Source organism: Bos javanicus, chromosome 28 (genome assembly GCF_032452875.1).
Source record: "Bos javanicus breed banteng chromosome 28, ARS-OSU_banteng_1.0, whole genome shotgun sequence".
Classification (NCBI taxonomy): Eukaryota; Metazoa; Chordata; class Mammalia; order Artiodactyla; family Bovidae; genus Bos; species Bos javanicus.
In genome coordinates this window covers 11,690,621-11,715,377 of record NC_083895.1, presented here as the reverse complement: position 1 = coordinate 11,715,377, position 24,757 = coordinate 11,690,621, and the positions used below count along the sequence as shown (strand labels likewise).

Genomic DNA, 24,757 nt, shown 5'->3' with positions numbered 1-24,757 from the left:
CTCCTGTGCTCCTTTCAGACAGGCACATACATGCACACACACACACACACACACAAATATACACACATGCATTCAGAGAAATAGTGACATGCCACATCACATATGTGTATGACAGGCCGACCCGCACTTGACCAAGAAAATTTTGCTCTGATAAAAATTTGAAATGTATCTTTTACTAACTATGGTCAATTGACCTGATTAGAAAATTAATGGATTTCATTCCAAATGCCAGAAAATTAGATGGGCATGTTCCCAAGTACAACAAGAAGCATGTTAAATTTATGAAGAAATATAAAATTACCCAGGAACACAAGTACACACACACACACACACACACACACATAAAGAGACCAAGGTCAGTGTTAATAGGTTGTGAATTCACTGCAATCTTTTTTCTCTGTTTACCTGCAATTTTACTGGCTCTGGCAGTTTCATTTGGAGCAGGCCCTCCTTGGGCCTCTTAGCCCCTTTGTTTTCTTCCTCAGCGGCTCCTTCTAGCTTGGAGTCTTCCACAAAGGGTTCCTTCTCCGCCACCTCGCTCTCCTCCTCCGGGCTGGCGGCTTCCTTGAACACACTAGGCTCAATCAACTGCAAGACGTGTTTCAAGTCCTCGTTGTGGAAGACACCCATGATGAGCAGGGTATAGAACAGCTTGATGAGAGGGACGAAGAGGAACTCAGTGGTGCCCCCAACGGGGTCTCGGGCATGAAGGCTGCCCTCTTTCACGGCTTCTGTCAGCATCTGTATGGTCTTGGCCTTCAGGATGTCCAGCGGGAACTCTGGGCTGTACTGGTAACCCTCGGTATTAATGCTGACAAAACTCGGGGAGGAAAACTGCATCCGCGGCCTGAGGGAGGTGCTGAGGCCGATGCCCGGCAGCCCGTGCTTTTTCTTCTCATCCGGGAAGAGGGTGATGCTCTTGGTCTCCTCGGTCATGGGGACGATGAACTCGTTGTTCATCATGAGCCTGGCGGTGGCGTAGGAGCTGAGGTGGATGTCAATCAGCAGGTCGTAGTAGCCGGCGCGCAGCAAGCCGGGCATGTACTTGTTCTCGATGGCGTAGAGCAGCTGCGGCTCGTCCACGTGGCTGCACAAGGCGTGGGCCACCCGGTGGTTCCCGAGCGCGCAGACGGCCGAGTAGAGCCGGAGAGTGTGGTAGTGGAATTTCAGTAGTTCCTCCTGCTCTGTCAGTTCCAGTATGTCCACAGATCTGGAGACGGGAGAAGTTAAGCACGGACATTGAAAACGGGTCTCCGTCAGAGAAGACTGCCTGTCTCCTAGGTTTCACAAGTTATAGAAACAGACACTTAAATAAGCATGTGTAAGTGTTTATTTAAACATCTACTTGTATTTTCTGCATTCCCTTTTTATGGCTTTTTTTTTTCTTTTGGTTGTTGTTGTTTTATTTTTGTTTGTTTATTTTTAGGCTGCACCATCTGGCATGCAGGATCTTAGCTCCGGGACCAAGGATGGATAGATAACCTGTGACCCCGTCACTGGCCCCCCATGAAGTGGCCCCTTCACTTCACTGTATCGTCAAAGAAGTCCCTACGGTAATTTTTTTAAATTAGTTTTTTTATGGTATGTTTGATGACAGCACAGTTTTTTTTTAATCAATTCTAGATATTAAAAAATTTTCTTCCAGATATAATTTTATGTTGAAAATAGTGCTTGGAGCTTTCTTCATGCCCCGTCACCCCAAGATTCTGGGCATCACTTTTATTAATAGATATCTGGGTCTCAAGTTGAGCCTGGGGACTCCCCTCCTCTCAGAATTTTAACACTCTTTGGAAAATGCGGAATCTCCTTTTCCAGTTTGGCTAACCAGCTTCAAGAAGCCAGAAAACTCTGCCTTAGGCTGACTTGTCTCTGACTTTAGGATCAGCTATTAGCCTAATAATAGTCACAAGTCAGTCAATTTCACCAGTCAGTAGGTGAAACGGAAGGATAATTCTTTTGACATAATTGCCTACTTATGTGTCCTTCACAGACCCAAACATATGCCACCCAAACAGTGCCACCCTATTTCCACCAGGTATGTGCTGCTCATGAAACAAACACTATCAGAGACATTTTCACTTAGGAAAGTTTCTATTGGGAATCTTGAGTTTACATCAGATGATTTTGCTCCTGCCATACATCATCACCTTTCAGCGCAATTAAACTTTTAACATATGGCCAGAATATGCCTAAAGTCAAGTCATTCCTTTTAGAAGAGAGTCTATTTTAAAAGCACGTAATTTCTTTAGAGGTACTGTTTTCAAAACTATTTAAATTACATAGATTGTTCACGGACAACACTATAGCATTAAAGGTAGAGATTTGATACATTCATAATCAAGGAACTACTCATTCATCTCCAAAGGTGCCCTTGGTGAGACTGTAATCTAATCTCATCAGGACAGGGACTGTTATACACTTTGCTTATTAGTATTCACCCAGCACCCAGCCTAGCACACAAAAGACAATGAGCAATTATCTGTGATTCTTTATTATTAGGCTTTGTCACTATTTTTAGATGCCCTGTCATCCTGTCCATACTTATCCACTGTACGTGTCCTTTTTGGGTCATAGGCATTCTGTTAAAAGCCGCTGTGACGTGATGCTGCTGACTTATTCCAGACCCCACGTTCTGACTCATAGAGTAATTACCTACCCGTGTAGTACCTAGGCTTCCAGGAAACCACACATCTGCTTGGCCCAGCTACTAGCACCTCGCTCTTGGAAAGGTATGATTGAGTGTAGTAGAGGATTCCCATATTTTATCTGGGCTCTTCAGTCTCCCAAGAAGACTGTTACCTCACCCCTCAGCCTAGCTGATGATTAAAATATATAAATCCATTCATTGTAGCAACACAGAGTACCTACACTCTAGGTTCTTAGTGAAATCACTTAGAAATGATTTCTCTGGTTCCCTCTCTACTATCTTACAATTCTGTGATACTCTCTTACTCTGCTGCCTTAACTCAGCTGGTGGCTGTACCTGTCTGAATTTTTACTTGCTGTTTTCTCATCAGCAAAACAAGAATGAGGAAAGAAATCACAGACTACTAAATCACACCATTAGCAGTAATACAATCATTTTCTTTCAGTAAGCAAGGAGTTGAGATATAGACTGAAACTTGGAAAGTGCAAAATAATGTCTGCCTTGCCACATATTAGCATTTTATAAAGCCCATTTTGTTTCCCCAGCAGCACCCCTGAACTCCTGGGCCAGGGTCTAATTTGATAGGTCCCCATTGGACAATAAGGGATGTTTGGACCTGACCTGTTCTCCTCTGGGATGTGAAGTGACATGAACTGCAGAGGCTCCACGCACTGCACCAGCCAGCCCTGGCGTTCACTTATTCGAGAGACGTCTACCTTCAAGAACTGGTTGGGCATTCTGCTCCACAGGACATGTGAGAGAAACTGCACATGGAGACGTGGGGGACACTGTGGCACAGGATTTTTGTGCTCACTCTTGAATAATCCCGCTGAGAGAGGCATCACATTCTAGGAAATGGGAAAGCAGAAAAGAATGAATGGATAACACACTCCTTGGGGTCAAAAAAGTAATGACTAGAGTTCTGTGCAGGAAAGAGGTAATGAAAGATACACTGTGTGTTGAGCAGAGTCAATACAAAAACTCACAAATTGGGTTGAGTTGTTCCTGAAAGGACCAGCAGAGAAAATTTGAGGATCTTTTCTCCCCCATACTAAGTGCTACACGGAGAAAGCAAGAGCAGCAAGTATAACCATGTATCTGTTCTACATCTTTACAAAGCAAGGTCCTCAGGGCACCTGGCAAGGCTTCAGCTGCTTTGATCCAAAGGTCCTGAAAGATGGGTCACATTCACTTGGCTTTCTTCCTCTCTTCTTGTCTGTCCTTTGTCACCCGCCTCATTCATCCTTAAACTACTTACTACCTCACTCATCATCAGGTTTGCCAGGTTTGAGTAACCAGAAATATAAGAGAGACAGCTCAACAGATAAACATGACTACTCAATAAGAAAAGAGAATTAACCAGGTATGAACCAACACAGCTTCTTTCTCCACCTTCCTCCACCTCCAATACATACCTTCAGCCATCCCAATTCCTGCACTTCGGTCTCAGGGAAAGAAAAGTCTCTATTTTGCCAAAGCTTATTCATTCATTTTTGACCATGATACCACCCTGCCTGCCTCTTCTGGACCAATAAAACGATGAATTCATCTTTCTGCATTACCTTTGGTCTCTCCCTCTCCTCTAGAACCTTCTCTACTGCATTATTTACACTTCCTCATCCTCAAGCTACTTTCCTGTTCTCTTCTGCGAATGGGGAAGAAAAATGAGCACTTGTATCAGACACTGAGAATGTATCAGTGAACAAAACAAACTTCCTACCCTCATACAGCTTCTATTTTTTATTAGAGCTAGAAAACAAACAAAATAATCAATTAAATAGTTTATTGGAAAAAAAGTCATGGAGGGGAAAAAAGAATGAGGATGAGAGAATCAGAATGCAGGACAGCAATAATAAACAGAATTATCAGAATAGGTGTCACTGAGAAGACATTTAAAGACAAATCCAAAGAAGAACCATGTGGATATGCAGAGAAAGAAACTTCTGTGCAAAGGAATCTGTGAATGCAAAGGACCCAAGGAGGGAGTTTGCCTGGCAAATCTGAGGAAGAATCAAAGGACAGTGTGGGGCTGCAGTGAAGTAAAAGAGGAGAGATTAGGAGAAAATGAAGTCAGAGTGCAACAGGATGTCAGGTGGTTTAGAACTTGTGAAACTTCATGAGACCTCTGAATTTTATTCAGAGAAACAGGGTTTTGAGCAGTGAAGTGACATGATCCGATTTTCATTTTTAAATAATGACAGTCACTCAGGTGGTTCTATGATAAACAGATGGGTGATGATGAATTAGAGGCTACTGAAGAAATCCAGATGGGAAATGATGCTGATGGAAAACAGCGTGGTGACCGGCAGGACTGATGGTCAGCAGGTGGAGGATTCGCTGGGGGATAGAACTAGGATGCAGAATGCAAAGGAAGGAAGCCAAGGATGACTCTAAGGTTTGGGGTCTGAGTTATTAACTGATAGAACAGGAGGACTTAGGCAGGTCAGGAGGAGGCAGGTAGTGATGGTCAACAGTCCAGTTTTGGACATATCCATCCAGTATGTGGTATTTATAGCGAAAAATGGAAAATGTCAAATAAACCAACATTAGAGTCTGGGTTCTGGGAAACTACCACTTTTCTGTCCAATTTTAACTTTCTTTCAATTGTCCAAACTTGCTGCCTTTCCTTCATGTTCAAACTTGAATACTATGAATTGAATAATCTTGAACTGAATAACATAGCTTCTTCCATAATTTATTGAAATTTTTTGAAAGGTCACTAAAGCCCTCCTACTTAACCAAAGTCACAGATTCCTTTAGTCCATATTATATTGACTTTTCTGTGGCAGCTGGAATCTCATTTTACAAAAGCAGAAACTGAGTTCACACGGTTTAAGGAACATGTCCAAGGTAACCAAGCCAGCATGGTAAAGTCGTCTATTAATTTCACTGTGAGTTGTGCCCAGCATCTCAATGTGCACAACTGCAAATTTCAACTAAATTCCTTTTCCCAAATTTCAACTAAATTCCTTTTCCCAAATTTCAACAGGCTCTTTTGCTTGTTGTTATGCATTAGTATGCATTGTCTGGCCCAACTAAAATTATTTAAATTAATCCTTTTGGGATTAACATATACCCAATACCATATGTAAAACAGATAACTAATAATGATGTACTGCATAGCAAGGGAACTGTACCCAATATTTTGTAATAACCTATAAAGAGAATCTCAAAAAGAATATGCATATGTATACCTGAATCACTGTGCTATGCTATACACTTGAAACTAACACAACATTGTAAATAAACTATAATTAAAAAAAAGAAACATCTCCCCCTCCACAAAAAATAAATAAATAAATAATTCTTCTGATGAACTGAATCCAGTTCATCAACAAATTCTATTTATCTAATTTATTGACAAACTCAGTTAATTCCTCCCCTAAAACATCTTCTCATGTATCATTCTATCCCTATGACTTTCATGAATCTTATCATTCTTCTCCCACATGGATAGACTCAAATTGTGATATCTAATTATTACTGCCTGCTCTCATTTTTATGAGAGCAGATGTTTTCCATATTACTACCAATATATTTTTCCAAAACAGGTTTGATTTACTCAGTCTCTTATTTCAAACTTCCAGTGAATAGCCACTGTCTATGAAATACATGTCAGCTTCTTAGTGTGGCAGTTAAAGCTGTTTCAACTTGAACTTGGTCTACCTTCCATCCATATTAATCTCTGGCCACATCCCAGAAGCATCCTTTGATACAGTAACACTGAATTCCTTAACCCACAGCATTTTTCATGCCTTCAATTTTTTATTCTTTCACCTTCTGTATAGAATGCCTTCTCCAAGCAAACATACCTTAAGATCTGCTGTTCAGCTGTTAAAAATCAACCTAAATGTCACCTCCTCTTTCAGCTGCACCTGATCCACACCATCCTACTTAGCCATTTTCTCAGTTATGTTTCCAGAGTACTCAGTACCTGCCACTCTTCTAGCACTTACCAGTATGTAGCACATTTTCAGCCTTTCAATCCCATTCACTAACTCACCTGTGAGTTCAATCATTACTGACTTGTATATAAGGTGGCATATTTGTTCTCTGTAAGCCTAGTTTTATTGAATAATTTATTTAAGATGACCAAAGAAAACCCCTTCTAATTAATGATGTTACCCTAGTGACCTGAACAAGAATTACAGAATTTTCAAACATGGCAACATTTTCTTAGAGAGTGATTTATATGATTAATATCAGTACTAATAAAGAAGTGAATTCATTTAAGAAGTAAATGCTATTTCCTAATGGAAAATAACCCAAATATAATAACAGGAATGGGTCTTTCTTACCTTTATTCTTCCCAACTCAAACTGAAAAACATTAGGACTTGTAGCTTGTGCAAAAACTGCAGGAAATAATTTTGTGCTTGGTTCCACCTTAAACAAGCAAATAAATTTCATAATATTAATAAAGGAAGAAACACAAAGAAAATATACTTTCTTCATAACTCTTAAAGGACACTTTTACAGAAAAAGACTTTTCCTTCCTCTCATATGGATATTCTCTTTCAATAACTGTTTGGAGTATTTAATTTCAGGACTGTGTGAACATTTTTGGAGAAATATACTGCTTACTCTGAAGGACTTGTGGCACGGTTATTATTCAAAGAGAAGTAAAAATACAGAATCAAATCATTTGTGTCTTCTGTCTTTCTAATTTCTAATTTGCTTTTTTTTTAATCTTTTTGGCCACACCGCATGGCATGTGGGAACCTAGTTTCCCAACCAGAGATCAATCCTGTGCCCCTGTATTGGCATCATGGAGTCTCAACCACTGGACCACCATGAAGACCCTGCAACTTCTAATTTACTTTTTGGTATTGCAAAATGTGTTTTCCTCTCTAACGAGGACAAAGGTTTCTTCTGTGGAGGCACAAGGTCATCCCTGACCACACACCTGATAATAGGTGCTCAGTTCCTTGCCGTTGGCCGTGAAGGTGAGCAGCCCACTGGCAGCATCCACCACGCAGCCAATCTCCAGGCCGTTGTTGTTCCGTCCTTGCCCCGGGCTCAGGCTCTCACCCGCACACACCATGTAGCAATTGCTGCGTTTGATGCTGAATTGCAAAAAGACATATTTATCTTTGTACAAGCAAGGACAGTGTGGAAAGCATGGATGTCTGGCAGACTAAACCTAAGTTATGCTGTGCAAGCAACAAGCTCATGCTGAAATGGGACAGGTGCACAATGGGCCCGATGCTATGATTCTGAGCAAAATTCCACTGACTTAGTGGACATTCTGAGTCAGGTCTTCCAATCTCTCAATTCACACCTAATGAAGACAGGTCAACTGGCAGGAACCAAGGTTAAGAACTGACCTGCACCTTCTCTCCAAAAACTCAAACCAAACTGGACGTTTTTCTGAGGTTCAAAAAAGTTTAAGTATGTAATAATCATCCAAACTGGTAATTTTCATTCTCATAGTTTTTATTTTAAACCACTTGTTCTGAGATGCTGCCGCTGCTGCTGCTGCTAAGTCGCTTCAGTCGTGTCCAACTCTGTGCGACCCCATAGACAGCAGCCCACCAGGCTCCCCCGTCCCTGGGATTCTCCAGGCAAGAACACTGGAGTGGGTTGCCATTTCCTTCTCCAATGCATGAAAGTGAAAAGTGAAAGTGAAGTCACTCATTCGTGCCAGATTCTTAGCGACCCCATGGACTGTAGCCCACCAGGCTCCTCCATCCATGGGATTTTCCAGGCAAGAGTACTGGAGTGGGGTGCCATTGCCTTCTCCTTTCTGAGATGAGAAGCAGCCATTTCCAGACACTATAGAGTCCTAGGCCAATTCTACATGAGCCGTCAATGACTCAACAGATGTAAACTTTGGCTAAAATTAAGCCCCTGGATAATTCCTGGTGATCTGTTATGAGAGACAGACTTAAGCTGGGATGTGCACCAGATCCATGATGTTAACAATAAACCCCACCTGAGTTTCAAGCTCACCACAACCTTTATCAGAGATGGTAGCAAACTTAAATTCTTTGAGTTTTACTTTGTTTTCTTTCTCTGCCACTACACAGCGCATGTGTGAATGAGGCTAGAAGAAAGGCCAAACGCAGACAAGCAGTAAGAAAAGAGTAAACAGGCCGAGATAAAGTCAGTTTCTGAATAATCAAAAGTTGGCTGTGTTTCTATGCCCTTTTTACATAAGTTTCAACAACCTTCCTTAGCCTGTATTTCCTACACCAAAATCATCAGTCACATAACAGGGGGCCCCAACCGCTGGGATCTAATGCCTGGTGATCTGAGGTGGATCTGATGCAATAATAATAGAAACAAAATGCACAAGTAAACATAATGTGTTTGAATCATTCCCAAACCATCCCCTACCCCTAGCCCGTGGTAAAATTATCTTCCATGAAACTGGTCTTTAGTGCCAAAAAGGTCTGGGGACCGCTGATGTTATCACATCCCTATTCTGAGTTACCTCCTTTCATTGTCCCCATCTATGAAAATCAATATATATCCATCAGAATATGCCTGAAAACAGGTAGTTTGGGCCCCCCTACTGATGTAGAATACTCTTCATTGGAGGATTTTTTGCTAAGTCCACTGTCTCCAGTGCTAAGTTCACTGCGGTTCAAGTGTTACAACCTGAAGGCAGGAGAGGGAGCTTCCGGTCACCAAAAATAATGACACAGGTAGAAAAGTAATATTCTAGGGGAAGAGAGGCTCTTCCTTTGAGAGCCATCACAGCAGATCAGAGAGGATGCATAGGCACAAAGGGCAGACGCAACCGGCCAGGTCTTCTCTTGTCTTATTCTGCAAGGAAGATAGCCTTCTTCACTTTTTTGAAGGTTTGGTTTGAGTTTCGTTTGTTTTACAAATGAGAAAGGATGGCGCAGAAAGTGTAACTGACTTACCCAAAGCCACACAGCAAGTCAATGGCAAAGCTGAGGAAAGAATCCACTGCTCCTCAGTTGGAGTTCAAATGCGTCCATCTGGTCTAATCCACTAGCCCACACTGTCTTCACAGTTTTCTCCCCACCACCTAACCAGTTCCCAAGATACAGACCAGACTACAGGCTAAATGCCTCACATTCACCTGTCTCTTAAATCCTGGAACGAAGGCTAAGTAATGACAACCTAAGTTGTTAGTCATGTCCAATGCCACCTGAAGGAACATATGGTTAGTACCCCCAAAAGATGCAATGCTCTTACTTTATATGAGTTTGCACTTGTAATATACTCAGATTCCACACTGGCTTGTTTGAATAATAAAAAGGATACTGACGTTAATGGTTTGGTTATATTGTTCCTATAAATAGAATATTATTTTATGTATAAAAATCCAAGCGAAAACGATGCCTAGGTTTATCAACATTTTTATTAGATATCATTTATGTAACAAAAAATGGAGGAAAAACCAACCTTTCGTGCACCTTTCCTTTTTCATCTCCCAGAGTCACGGTCACTGTACGAACTCTGTCCAAGTCAAAGCCTGTATCATACTGATGGAAATCGGATGTGATCCAGCCCACCCAGACATTGGCAGGTTCTTGTCCAGGAAAGATTCTCACTGAGTAATAGTACTGTCGAGATAGCAACACCAAGTATTGGCAAAGCAAAAAGAAACAAAACTTTGACTTTCAATGTCTTTAACTTGCCTAAGAAGACATGTCTTTATTTAAAATCATTGGACCTATTTACAGCAACATCAGTGCAACTAAAGATTATCATACTCAGTGAAATAAATCAGAAAGAAAAAGAAAAATACTTTATGATATCACTTATACATGAAATCTAAAATAGGACACAAATGAACGTATCCATGAAACAAAAACAGAAACTCAGACATAGAGAACAGACTGGTGCTTACCACGGGCGAGAGGATTGGGAGAGGGATGGGCTAGGAGGCTGAGGTTAACAGACAGAAGCTTTTATACATAGAATGCATAAAAAACAAGGTCCTACTGTATAGCACAGGAACTTATATTATCTTATAATAACCTATAATGGAAAGGCATCTGAAAAATACAATATATATATATATGTATAACTGAATCACTTTGCTGTACATCTGAAATTAATACAACATTGTAAATCAACTATACTTCAACAAAAAATAAAATAATAGTATATTCAATTAGGCTATAACAACAGCAACAAAACTCAAAGCTTAAAGCAGTAAAAAGAAATGTAACTTCGTCTAATTTAAACAACATAGGCACAAAGGACTGAGGTGGCAAAATAAGAAAAGTCTTGAAACAGAGATCCGAAATTATTTCAGAAATAATGGGAAAAAGAGAAAACACTATCTTGAGCAAAGATGATCTGAACCTTTTTATCAAAAATACTTTCAAGTATGAATGTATGGTGATGTGTATGTATGTGTGTGTATGTGTGTATATATAGATCTATATAGATCTATATATAGATATATATTATGTTTACGTAATAAAATCATCAGTCCATTAGGCAGGTAAGCTTTGAATTCTTCAAGCTTATTCAAGAACACTAATCTACTCTAGAGTTTTCATACCTGTTTTAGACTTGTTTCATATTGTTTTATACCCTAAATATGCTTTGCTTTAGCTATCACTAACATAAGATGCTTAAAATCACCCCTTAAAATCACTTTGAAATAGTTCAGATCTAATATGTGAAAGTCAAGTTCAAACACGGGGAACTTTACAAGGGACACAGCTACGTATTTTTTTCCATTTGGAATTTTATGAGGAGTCTTTTAAAATTTTTAAATCGCAGACAGCACAACTTGATGTCTAACAAAGTATGATAAATGGTCATGTAGATACATCACTGAGATGAAGGAAACTACAGAGATGAAGGTGCTTGGGAAACTTAGGTGGCAAATTAAAATGTTGCCAAGAAAGAGGATAGCAAAACCAGGACTGAGGGTGCCCTTAGGTGCTATTTTTCCTCAAGTAGCTTGCATAATACAGGGCATCCAGTCCCATCATTCAGGCAAATAGAAAGGGAAAAGGTGGAAATGGTGGAAGATTGTATTTTCTTGGGCTCCAAAATCACTGCGGACAGGGACTGCAGCCATGAAATTAAAAGATGCTTGCTCCTTGGAAGGAAAGCTTTGACCAACTTAGCATATTAAAAAGCAGAGACATCACTTTGCTAACAGAGTTCCGTATAGTCAAGGTTATGGTTTTTCCAGTAGTCATGTACAGATGTGAGAGCTGGACCATAAGTTCAATTATGACTGAACTTTGGCGGAGCATCAAAGAACTGATGCCTTCGAATTGCGGTGTTGGAGAAAACTGAGAGTCCCTTGGACTGCAAGGAGATCAAACCAGTCAATCACAAAGGTAATCAACTCTGAATATTCATTGGAAGGACTGGTGGTGAAGCTGAAGCTCCAATACTTTGGCCACCTGATGTGAAGAGCCGCCTCAGTGGAAAAGACCATGATGCTGGGAGAGATTGAAGGTAAAAGGAGAAGAGGGTGGATGAGACGGTTAGAAAGTATCCCCAACACAATGGAGATGAGTCTGAGCAAACTCGGGGTGATAGTGAAGGATGGGGAAACCTGGTGTGCTTCAGTCCATGGGGTCACAAAGAGTCGGACAGAACTTAGTGACTGAACAACAACAACAATCACCTCAGAAAATACATGTCTTTCAACTTTTTGGTCCCTAAAATATAAGTGAATAATTATTTTAAAAATACACTTGTAAAATAGTGGGCTACCCTGGTGGCTCAGATGGTAAAGAATCAGCCTACAATGCAGGAGACCAGAGTTTGATCTGAATCAAAGTGAACTGTTTGAAATGCAAAGCATGATCACTGGCAAACAGAAATAAATGACAAAAGTGGGAACCTCATACCGTGGACGTTTGCATCAAGTAATCGTAGTCATCCCTCTCATCTGCAAGGACATCTTCAGTGAGTCGTGCAGAATGGCTGGTGCTATAATCTGGCTTTGTTCTTCGAAGCAAAAACCTGAAATATATTAGAGGATTAGGAATAAGCAACTTTAAAGTGTTTTGCCTATCTCAAACATAAACATATAATTAACTTAGTAGACTGGTTGTCAAACAGTATGATTAACCCCCAAGAGGGTATCGGACAATATCTGGAGATATTTGGGGTTGTAACAACTTGTGGAGTGTGCCACTGGCATCTAGTCGTGGAGGCCAGGGACACTGCTAACCACCTATCAATGCACAAGCAGGCTCTTACAATAAATAATTATATGACCCAGAGCACTGGCAATAGTGCTGAGGCAGAGAAATTTGCATTTATTGTAAGAAAGGATGCTAAAACAATTTGCCTTCTTCTCCATTAAAAAATACTATTAAAAATAAAATACTAAAAATGCTATTTAGAATATAAAGATAGAATACTTCAACCAATGCTGTAAATGGAAACATCTTAAAAATTAACTCTAGGGAGCAAGTACTTACAAATCATATATCTAAAGATAGCTTAGTATCTAGAATATATAAAGAACTCCTACAAATCAGTAACAAAAAAGCAAATCACCCAATCAAAGAAAAAAAAAATGGCCAAGAAGTTGAATAGACATTTCTCTAAACATGATAAACAAATGACCAAGAAGCATATAAAAAGATGTTCAACATCACTAATCATCAGGGACATGGAAATGAAATCCACAATGAGATATCACTTCACAGGGTTTAGGATGGCTACTAGCAAAAAACCCAGAAAGTAACAATGGTTGACAAGGATATGGAGAAATTGAGACCCTTGTGCAGTGGTGACGGAATTGTAAAATGGTACAACTATTATGGAGTACAATAATTTTTTTTCTCAAGAATTTAAATACAGAACCACTAGGCATCCCACTTTTGAGTATATATCCAAAGGAACTGAAAGTAGGGTCATGAAAAGCTATTTGCACATCCATGTTCATAACAGCATGAATCACAGTAGCCAAGAGGTGGAATCACTCTAAATGGCCATCAGTGGATGAATGCATAAAAAAATGTGTATATACACACACTGGAATATTGTTCAGCCTTAACAAGGAAGTGAAGTCTGACATATGCTGCAACACATATGACCCTTGAGGACAATATGCTACATAAGTCAGTCACAGAAAGACAAATACTGGATGACTTCATTTACATGAAGTATCTAAAGCAGTCAAGTTCATAGAAACAAAAAGTGGAGGTGAGCAGGGGTTGGCACAGGTTGGAAAGGGAATGCTGTTACATGGGGGTACAGTTTCCATTTTGCAAACTAAAAATGTTCCAGAGATCTGTTTCACAATAATGTGAATACACTTAGCACTACTGAACTGTACACTTAAAAATGGTTATGATGGCAAATTTTAGTTTTGCCACAGTAGAAAAAAACTCATAGGAAAAGTAACTCTTGAGATAGATTGTGAGTGCTAACAAATCAGAGGGCAAACAGGCTGCTTTATTCTTCTGTGGAATCCCTGGTACATAAAGAAGGAAGAAGAGGTGGAAAAAATTGACTTTGGACATCCCTTACCCTCTACTGCCCTCTCCTGTGACCCCACATAATCACTACATATTTAAAATCATTTAAAAAATTAAAATTACAAAAGCTTTAAAAATCATTTTGCATATATCAATGACCTCTGTTTCAGACGAGAGGGTTTTTCCTGAGCATAATCCTTGTGGTTATTAAACTCTGGTTTTGTAGCTTCTTTGTCTCTATCTCCTCGATCTGGCACCAGATGGCCGTGAGCTGTCTTCATGAGAACCTCAAAGTCTGAATCCACATCATAATCCTCCAGATCATTCTTGGGCCCAAAGAGCCCGGTGCCAGGGATCCCTCCAGCTGCAGTCTTGGAGAAGACCTCTGCACACTCGATGGGCATGCTCAGACGATAAAACATGATATCCGTGCTGCTGTTCTGAGAGCCAAAGGACTTCTGAGTGACTTTTAAACACGGGGAACTGTCTATGGTGCCATCTATTCTGGTCACCTAGCAAATGAAGAAGCAATCATTCAGATGCTCAGCACTGTTGACTTCCTGATTCCAAAACCCCTTTAAAAGTGCATCACACCTTTAAAACTCCAGACATGGCCTACTCATGGCATAATTTTATAAATGAGATCATTAAACATAGGGATGGCTGTGTAAGGATATGCTCACAGTTCTGCTTCTAACTCAGAAGACAATCTGGGAAATTCACGTTACAACTGTATATACTCAGATTGAGCCTGCCATTGCCGATACATGTATATATATTAAAAAAAGAATTGCATACAGTTGAGCCTGAACAATGAAGGTTTGAACTGCTTGGATCCACTAAGATGTGGATATTTTCAAGGGGAAACACTACCAAGGGTACTACATAATCCACGGTTGGTTGAATCCGCAGAAGCAGAGGACCAACTATAAATTAAATGCAAATTAACCACAAAGTTATTCCAGGCTCAACCACAGTTAATCAGTCTAATCAGCCTCTCACACAGTACCTAAAATCAGAGGGTAATTCTATCCTTAGATTCGCCTATAATGGAACATTAGAACCATTATTTTAAGTAAATGACAGTAATTGTCTAAGTAGGAACTCCCACTCCTGGTTTTGGCTGATGGTCCAAGTTTTAAAGAAAAAGCAAACCTCAATATGTTCATGGTTTGATGGAACTTGGAGAAATTGAGGAAGCCTCTTGCTCAGCCACATGGTAATATCCCTATTTGTGTTAACGGCAAATGGTTCATAGCCCTCTTGTAAGCCACAGATGGTGAAATATTTCAAGGTGCTGACATCCTTTCCAAAGTTCAGCCTGCCCACTTGAGCCACTCCCAGGCTACACACAGGTATGAATCCTGGGAAGAAAAAAATACACATCAAAAATTTTAGGATCATTCATATAAAATCCTTTCAGTATGGAATTACCAAAAGTATCACTCCAGAACTCTTACCTTTGTGAGAGCTGTCACCCCAAGGCAAAAACAACAAGCCACAGACACTAAGTCTTTTTTTTCTTTTAATTACAGGCTAATTACTTTATAATATTGTGGTGGGTTTTGCCATACATTTCACATGAATCGGCCATGGGTGTACATGTGTTCCCTATCCTGACTCTCCTCCCACCTCCCTCCCCATCCCATCCCTCAAGGGTCATCCCAGTGAACCAGTCCTTAGCGCCCTGTCTCATGCATCGAACCTGGGCTGGTGATCTAGTTCACATATGATAAAATACATGTTTCAATGCTATTCTCTCAAATCATCCCAGCCTCACCTTCTCCCACAGAGTCCAAAAGTCTGTTCTTTACATCTGTGTCTCTTTTGCTGTCTCGCATATAGGGTCTTCAATGTGAGGATCAGAAGACCAGTATTTGCCCTTGGCATTGTATTTCAGTAAATGTGGGCTCTGGGTAAGTGCCTTCTTTCACCTTAAACTTCTTCTGTAAAATGAGATAATGGCTAAGCATCCCCCAAGTCCTCCAGGGATCTCAGTGAGCAAAGTCCCCACCCCACAATCCCCGAGTTCCGAGGTGCAGGTGACTCTTTGCACGGGGAATGTGAGAAAGAAGAGCCAAATTGTGCTACAGAGCCTGAAATGTGTAAACACAAAACACAACTAAGCTATACATTTCTTTACATGTAATGCAAAGAAAAAAAAAAAGAATGTTGGAAACAACATTTTCAAAGGTTTTCATTCACTGATAGCTGCTTTTGATCTTTGAAGAGAATTTTGTCTGTTTTCTTTCCTAGAGTTTCCTAGATCTAAGCATCAAAAATATACATATAAATAAAAATTTTGAAGTAGTTGCTAAAATCCTGCTGAAACTCATCTGTCCCATTCCCTTCAATATCACTGTTGGTATAGCTTAAGAAGGGTAATGCATAATTAACATAAATAAGATATGAAATCAAAAACTAAGTTAAAAGTTAACAAGAAACGAAATCGAAAGCAACAGCAATGAGAAATGAAGAAACAAACATTTTAATGTGTGGCAGGGTTAATCTTTCCACTATTAAATAAAGAAGGGAAACCCCATTAATTATGTTAATTTTTAAATTCTTTGGAATTAACTGCCTGGTAAGGGGCTGAGATGATGTATTTCAGCAGATGCAGCATTTATGTACTCTCAAAAACCTCAAATATGCAGATGACACCACCCTTATGGCAGAAAGCGAAGAAGAACTAAAGAGCCTCTTCATGAAAGTGAAAGAGGAGAGTGAAAAAGTTGGCTTAAAGATCAACATTCAGAAAACGAAGATCATGGCATCCAGTCCCATCAGTTCATGGCAAATATATGGGGAAACAGTGGCTGACTTTATTTTGGGGGGGCTCTGAAATCACTGCAGATGGTGACTGCAGCCATGAAATTAAAAGACGTTTACTCCTTGGAAGGAAAGTTATGACCAACCTAGACAGCATATTAAAAAGCAGAGACATTACTTTGCCAACAAAGGTCCGTCTAGTCAAGGCTATGGTTTTTCCAGTGGTCATGTATGGATGTGAGAGTTGGACTATAAAGAAAGCTAAGCACCAAAGAATTGATGCTTTTTTTTTTTTTAATAGATTTTCTGATTTTGTTTTGTTGATATTGTATTTTTTTTTAATTTTATTTTTTAACTTTACAATATTGTATTAGTTTTGAACTGTGGTGTTGGAGAAGACTCTTGAAAGTCCCTTGGACTGCAAGGAGATCCAACCAGTCCATCCTAAAGATCAGTCCTGGGTGTTCATTGGAAGGACTGATGTTGAAGCTGAAACTCCAATACACTGGCCATCTGATGCAAAGAACTGACCCATTGGAAAAGACCCTGATGCTGGGAAAGATTGAGGGCAGGAGGAGAAGGGGACGACAGAGAATGAGATGGTTGGTTGGCATCACCGACTCAATGCACATGGGTTTGGGTGGACTCTGACAGTTGGTGATGCACAGGGAGGCCTGGTGTACTGCAGTCCATGGGGTCGCAGAGTCAGACATGACTCAGAGACTAAACTGAACTGAATTTCTTTCTGCTATACTTTACATGAAATTTCAAACAGCCAGCACAATAAACAAGGTCAGTATTGGGATGCAGACTACAAATGAGACGCTCTAACTTGTAGATCAAAGAAGCAGAGGATCCCATGAACAAAATACCAAATTTCTACCATTATGATGTCCACTCCTTTCCTTGTTGAAATTAGCGGCAGTGAAAGCCTTGTATTGGGCTTCCCACGTTGCCTAGTAGTAAAGAATCTTCCTGCCAATGCAGGAGATGCAAGTTTGATCCCTGGGTCAGAAAGATCCCCTGGAGGAGGAAATGGCAACCCACTCCAGTATTGTCTGGAGAATCCCACAGACCGAGGAGCCTGGCAGGCTACAGTCCAAAGGGTCACAAAGAGTTGGACATGACTGAGCAAGCCCAAAAGCAATGTATAACTCCAAACAGCACAAGACAATAGAAATAACATCTGATAATTCATAAGGATTTCACCCAGTGTGTATCATCAGTATATACTTAAATAAACGGTTGTATCACAGTGCTACCAACCAGGAAGCATGAACACATCCAGCTGGGTTCAAGGAAGTGTGAATGATGAGCTTCTAGTTAAAATTTAAAAAGCCACAGCTGTGTCTGTAGCTGTGCCAGTTCTTGATGATGTAGTCAAGGAAATAAGTGTCCCCAGAGGAATCAAAAAAAAAAAGAATAAATACAATAGATCTGAGAGAGTTTAAACTACATGGGCACAAACTGGCAAACCTAACTAGGGGATATCAAGATAGAAATATCTCCTCTGATGCTAAACATTTCTTTCTTTCTAATCACTTTATGTGTAGATGGAGTTACTACCCTAAAAGTGAAGTTATTGAATACCTAAAAATATCTGTATAGATATCGGGTATTTATATATTAATATCTGAACTTTTCTGTATGTCTGATATGTATGTAAACATTTGCATGTCTGATGTTTTCATCTAAAAAATCAAGTACTTATTGCTATGTCCAAAGATTTATTTCCTAGACTGTTAACTATGACTATATTTAGAATCCTAGAATATTGTTTGGACAATAAGTATGTTTTTTCTTTTCCAAGGTATACTACTTAACTTTTGAAAATCTGTTTTACAAAGGTTCATTAATATTTAGGAAATAGTCATAGTAAATATTACTTCAATAAAGAAAGAGGCAACCCATGGATTACTTTTAAAGATGCAAAAACACAAGGTTTTTTTAATCAAAAAAGTTTCAGAATTTTGGAAGTTTTAATACTTTTTTCTCTTTTTATGTCTCTCAATTTCATAATTTTTAAATGAATATATATTTTATTATGAAAAGAAGTGATAGTGTGTGTAAAAATATTCATTTAAGAAAATGGGATACAGAAATGTGGAAGAATGATGGGGATGTAAGATGGTTCAAATACATGTTCTTCAAGTTATTGAAGTTCAAATTCTCAATGCTAGTGAGTTTGCACTGAGCTCAGTACCAGAAATCCTGCTGACAAAATTATACTAGTACAAGAGTGATCAAGTGTAATTTAGTAATTTGCATTACTAACTGTACCCAATATTCTGTAATAACCTATATGGGAGAAGAATCTGAAAAAGAATGAATATATGTATAACTGAATCATTTTGCTGTATACCTGAAACTATCACAATGTGTAAATCAACTATACTCCACTAACTTTAAAAAAAAAAGACACTTTCAACTATTCATTTCTTTATTCAAGTTTTTTGAGCAGCTACTGTGTGCCAGAAACCAGAAATGTTAAGTGACTAACACAGACCCAGCTAAAAGGTTCTCACAGTCTAATATGATGGGGAGACAAGTGAAGGAGTGAAGCCAAGATAGCCTACTGACCCACTGAGAAAGAGGGAGTGACAAGACACCAGGAAGAGTAGAGAGATGAAGTCAGGAAGAGTTTGCAGAAGACCTACCATCTAGTAGAGGGCAGACAGGCAGTACTAGGAAGTGACTAAAAACAGAGTTTGGAATCCAATGGGCCTGGATTCAAGTTTCAGCTCTACTGCTTCTTGGCAAGTTACTTAAACTCTCCAAGCTCTAATCTTTGCTTCTGTAATATCTATGCAATACGGTTATGGCTTTAAAAACAAGATCCTGTATGTGTAGTACTTGACGTGTATGTTCATTAAACTAATTTTAAATGGGAAAAAAAAGGTAAAAGAAACTAAATAGCCATAATAAGAGCATGGTTAATTATGATACACACACAAGATTAAATAGGTACAGTCACTAAAAATCATGTTTAGGACTCACAAAAATAAAACTGTAGAGGGAAATAAAACTAACCTGGCAACGCTGTAAAAAGGGTTATTCCAGGTGAGGCATATACAAGTGTTCACTGCACTATTTTTGCACTTCTCGAAAAGGCTGATATTTCTTAAAATACAAAATTAGTAAAAATATCAAAAGTTATGCTTAAAATGTTTTTATGCCTTACGGCAATATTTATCAAATTAAGGTGGCAAAAGAAAATTATTTTTACACCTCCAACTTTTAAATGGGAGAAAACACATTAAAAATCAAATTTCTCTCTGGGTAGTAGAAACATGATTTTAACCATTTTTATTATAATCCTTTATATTTTACAAAAGTTCAAAAATGTATTAATCTTATGAAAGATAAATGAAAATAATTTTTCATCAGCTTATAGCAGTAGGGTTTTTTTGTTTTGTTTTGTTTTGCTTTAGCATTTTGGTCTCCTTTAGGGGAATATATTTGTGAAAGTACATCCACAAGTAGAAATTATGCTATTTCTTTCTCTTTTTAATTTAAATGAAGTAGAATCTAATAAAAATTAAATTGTATTCTGACCTCTGAAGATGCAGCTTCAGTAGCAACTATGACGATCCCCTGGAGAAGGAAATGACAACCCACCCCAGTATTCATGCCTGGGAAATCTCACAGATGAAGGAGCCTGGCAGCTACAATCCATGGGGTCGCAAAGAGTCAGACACGACTTAGCAACTACACAGCACAGCATGATAATAAAACAGTGGTTATTTCTAAAAACTATGTGTTTAAAACGAGCATCTTACAGCAGGAATGACTAGATGATAATAGTATCAGAGCAAACAGAGAGTGGAGAAGAACTCCAGGTACTTTTCAGTTGCCAGGCCTTGGTCACTTCCATGTGGCCAGTGTCCTGCAAACAAATGCTTACCACACAGGGCTCCCTAACAGCAGCTAATTCCCTGAGTGTTTATCTAACGCTTCATCTCAGTGACCATTAACAATCATTCATTGAGACAAGAATCATTATTATCTTTTCCCAGCGGCTGAATTCCAATCTCAGTTTAAATCACAGCTAAGTGGTCAGAAAAGAACCCCAGCTGTGCCAGATCTCAGAGTCCATGCCACCTCATGCGAAGAGTTGACTCATTGGAAAAGACCCTGATGCTGGGAGGGATTGGGGGCAGGAGGAGAAGGGGACGACAGAGGATGAGATGGCTGGATGGCATCACTGACTCGATGGACGTGAGTCTGAGTGAACTCCGGGAGTTGGTGATGGACAGGGAGGCCTGGCGTGCTGCAATTCATGGGGTCACAAAGAGTCGGACACGACTGAGTGACTGATCTGATCTGATAAATTCCCAAAGAGTAGAGATTTTCGGTTTCACGGATCATACAGTCTCTGTCAAAATTACTCAAGCCTGAGTTGCAGTGCAACTACGAGTAGTCTGTGAACAAAGGGGCATGGGTGTGTTTAAATAAAACTTTACTCACAAAAACTGGAGGCAGGGTGGATGTGGCCCTCAGGCCTTAGTCTGCCAACTCCTGCTCTAAGTTTTCAACATTCAAACACTGTATCCAGTCCCTCCATTTGGCAAATACGTAATGTATACTGACCACATGCCAACCACTGTTCTATGCATTGGAGATATAGTTGTGAACAGGACAAAAAGGAGCCCCTGCCTTACCAAATCTTACCTTTATGTAGAGAAGGCAGATAATAAGTATATAAAGAGTTATCAATATACATAACGTCAGGAAGTCATAAAAGTTGTCAAGACTGATGTTTTACCATAAATAACAGAAGTTGATAAATGACCTCACTCTTAATAATTGTCCACAGTAAAACATGACGGTTGAAGTTCAATTCTTTAATAATGTGAGGTGAGCTGAACTCAAAAATATTCCAACCCAATGAAACAGATTTCCACAAATTCACGCACACACCTCCCTCAGCACAGGTAAAATATCAGTCCTGCCTTTCTGTCCCCTGTGTTCTCCCTCTTCTATTCCAGTTACCTTAACTGACATCCTGCAAATAACAAAGTCTGATGTATCTAAAGGAAGTTTTCTTCCTGGCAGTGGGTCTTAAATTAGTACACATGAGTCCAGTTGGTTACTTGGGCCTGTGCCAAACCCGCCCTAACTATTTGTAAATCTGTTAAAACAGTAGCTACAACTTATGGCTAAATTGCTTCCTCCACCAGAAGACAGATGGCTTCAGCAAATTTTAACTTTCTCCCTCGATGAGCCACCTCACTCCTGAGCAGAGGGGTATGCTGGGAGCATGCAAGTCCAGCAAAGAAACTGGCAGTCACAAGGGTGTGGGGGCGGGATGTGGGTGTAAAATCTGTGGTGGGAGCCAGAATTAAAAGAATATAAAGTAGATCACAAGCCTACCAGCTTTTCCTAAGAATACACAATTTCAGATTTTGGAATTTCTGAAGTTCAGGTAGAAATCCACATTTATAACCTAAACTAAACAGACAAAAGCAGACAAAAATGGCTAATATTATACTAATGTGTAGATCTGAATTATTTGATCAGAAGGAAAGGCAACATTTACTAATGGTCTACCATGTGCCCAATTATATATAGCACCTTTCCATCTATTATTAAATATTAACCCCATTTTTCAAGGTGAGGAAACAACTAAGATGTTAAATTATTCTGTCTAAGGTCCTATAGTTAGTTAAATGGAATGCTAAAATTTGACTCAAGAATGCTGATAGGGAATGTAAAACAAAAATTATTTGCCTTAGATTTCTGAGATCTTTAGAACTTTGAAAGAGGTATGAAAAGACCGTTTCCAATTAGTGTTTTTTTTTTTTTTTAAGGAAATGAAAACAGAAGACTATATGCCCAAGACCATATAGCAAGTATTATTTTTCAGAACTGGATCTAGAAGCCAGGACCTGATATTTGTTGCCTGTATTCCATTTTGGCTTTGAAAATGATATAAGAAATCATGCTACGTGAGGTCTTAGGGAATTTCCCATGATGCAAATGCATCTTTAGTGCAGGACATCGTAGCACCAATGCTGGCACAACAGGGACATTCCCATACCTTCTTCCAGGACTTTTATTTTTGACCTTGAAAGCCACCACAGGGCTTCCCTGGTGGCTCAGTGGTAACAAATCCACCTGCCAATGTAGGAGACACCGGTTTGATCCCTGATCTGGGGAGATCTCACAGGGTGCAGAGATACTTAGTCTGTGTGCTACAACTGTTGAGCCTGTGTTCTGGAGCCTGGGAGTCCCAACTACTGAGCCCACATGCCCTAACTACTGAAGCCTGTGCACCCTAAAGCCTGTGCTCTGCAGCAAAAGAAGCCACCACAATGAAGCCCGCACACTGCAAGGAAAGAGTAGGCCCTGATTGCCACAACTGGAGAAAAGCCTGCATAGGAACAAAGACACAGCATTGCCAAAAATAAATAGTAAAATTATATACCAAAAGTTCAGGGTTTTTTGTACCATCTTACAGAAAAATTGCAATGAACTTAAAAAAATAAATAAAACCATCCCATTCTCTCCATCAGTTAAAATCCAGAAAAAAAGAATGTTTAATATACACAAGGTCTGACATCCTTTATCCTGACTCCTTGACCTTTTCTGTATAATTTAAACCCTAAATCTTGCTGTTTGGCTTTACTGTATTTACAAATAATAAGCTTCTGGTGTTGTACATCTATATAATTCCTTCTAGTACCTCCAAGTTATATTAAAAATATGCAAAACTTCCAATTTTCACAGAGGTAATTATGTATACAAGTTATTTTATTAACCATCCACCAACTTTATTCATTCTCAAAATGCTCTGTAAGGTAGAAATTTCCTCTGTTTATCAATATATAAAATTTAACTGTCAACTAACTGGTCAGCTTAGGTTAGTTTGATTTTCACTGAATCAATCAATCATTTCACAATGAATTTCCCCAAATGACATGCTATTTAGATTACATACACACAAGCTCAAAATACATACTAAATAATAATCTGAAAATTTACTGTAAAGATTAAAAATCTTACATTTAAAAAACTTTATTTTTTGGCCACAAGGCATATGGATCTTCCCTGACAAGGGATTGAACTCATGTCCTCTGTGTTGGAAGTGCTGAGTCTTAACCACTGGACCACCAGGGAAGTCCCAGAATCTCCTCAGTTCTTAAAAGTATTCCATGTAATGTACAACATATTTTAAGAGTTATTCCTGGAAAAATCCAGAGTTTCTAGGATAGTGTTCCTTTTTGATTCTAGACAAAACTATGAGACTGTTTATGCTAGTTTCCAACATCTTCATATTCTTTAGAGTTTGTCTATCACTTTATAACTAAATGTCCTTATCTACACTCAAAATATCTAGTGTCCCAATCCATTATCTCAGCTATTTGGATTGCCTCACTGCAGTGACTCATAGTCCTAATTTCTTCCTTCTTTCAACAAGCACTTATTTTTAAGAGGAAAGTAAAAAAAAAAAAAAGTGAAAGTTGCTCAGTCGTGTCCCATTCTTTGTGGCCCCATGGATATACAGTCCATGGAATTCTCCAGGCCAGAATACTAGAGTGGGTAGCCATTCCCTTCTCCAAGGGATCTTCCCAACCCAGGGGTTGAACGCAGGTCTCCCACACTGCAGGCAGATTCTTTACCAGCTGAGCCACCAGGGAAGCCCAAGAATACTGGAGTGGGTAGCCTATCCCTTCTCTAGGGGATCTTTGAGATCCAGGAATCGAACCAGGGTCTCTTGCACTGCAGGTGGGTTCTTTAGTGGTGAGCTACAAGGGAAGCCCTATTTTCAAGTGGGGAGATTCCCAAAAATGTTACTTTCCCGGGTCTGTTGTGAACCTGGGTCCCAGTTCTGTATCAAGAACAGGCTGTACAGGTTGGTACCAGCTACAGAAAGGACACATGTTATGATGGAGTCAGAAAGGCAGTAGGTATTTGGGACAGGACAGATCCAACCTTAATTCACACCATGT

General features: G+C 39.5%; 1 protein-coding gene across 7 annotated transcripts in view; it reads right to left on the bottom strand.

The window, feature by feature from the left end:
- Positions 1-24,757, bottom strand: part of RYR2 (ryanodine receptor 2) — an 830,734-nt gene that overhangs the window by 262,468 nt on the left and 543,509 nt on the right. For all 7 annotated transcript variants that reach the window (XM_061404941.1, XM_061404935.1, XM_061404936.1 and 4 more), the window contains 8 exons: positions 15,192-15,400; positions 14,196-14,548; positions 12,453-12,567; positions 10,027-10,187; positions 7,553-7,712; positions 6,946-7,032; positions 3,269-3,495; positions 406-1,210 (listed from right to left, as the gene is read on the bottom strand). In XM_061404941.1, coding sequence (XP_061260925.1) covers positions 406-1,210; positions 3,269-3,495; positions 6,946-7,032; positions 7,553-7,712; positions 10,027-10,187; positions 12,453-12,567; positions 14,196-14,548; positions 15,192-15,400 — 2,117 coding nt within the window. The remainder of the gene's footprint in view (positions 1-405; positions 1,211-3,268; positions 3,496-6,945; positions 7,033-7,552; positions 7,713-10,026; positions 10,188-12,452; positions 12,568-14,195; positions 14,549-15,191; positions 15,401-24,757) is intronic.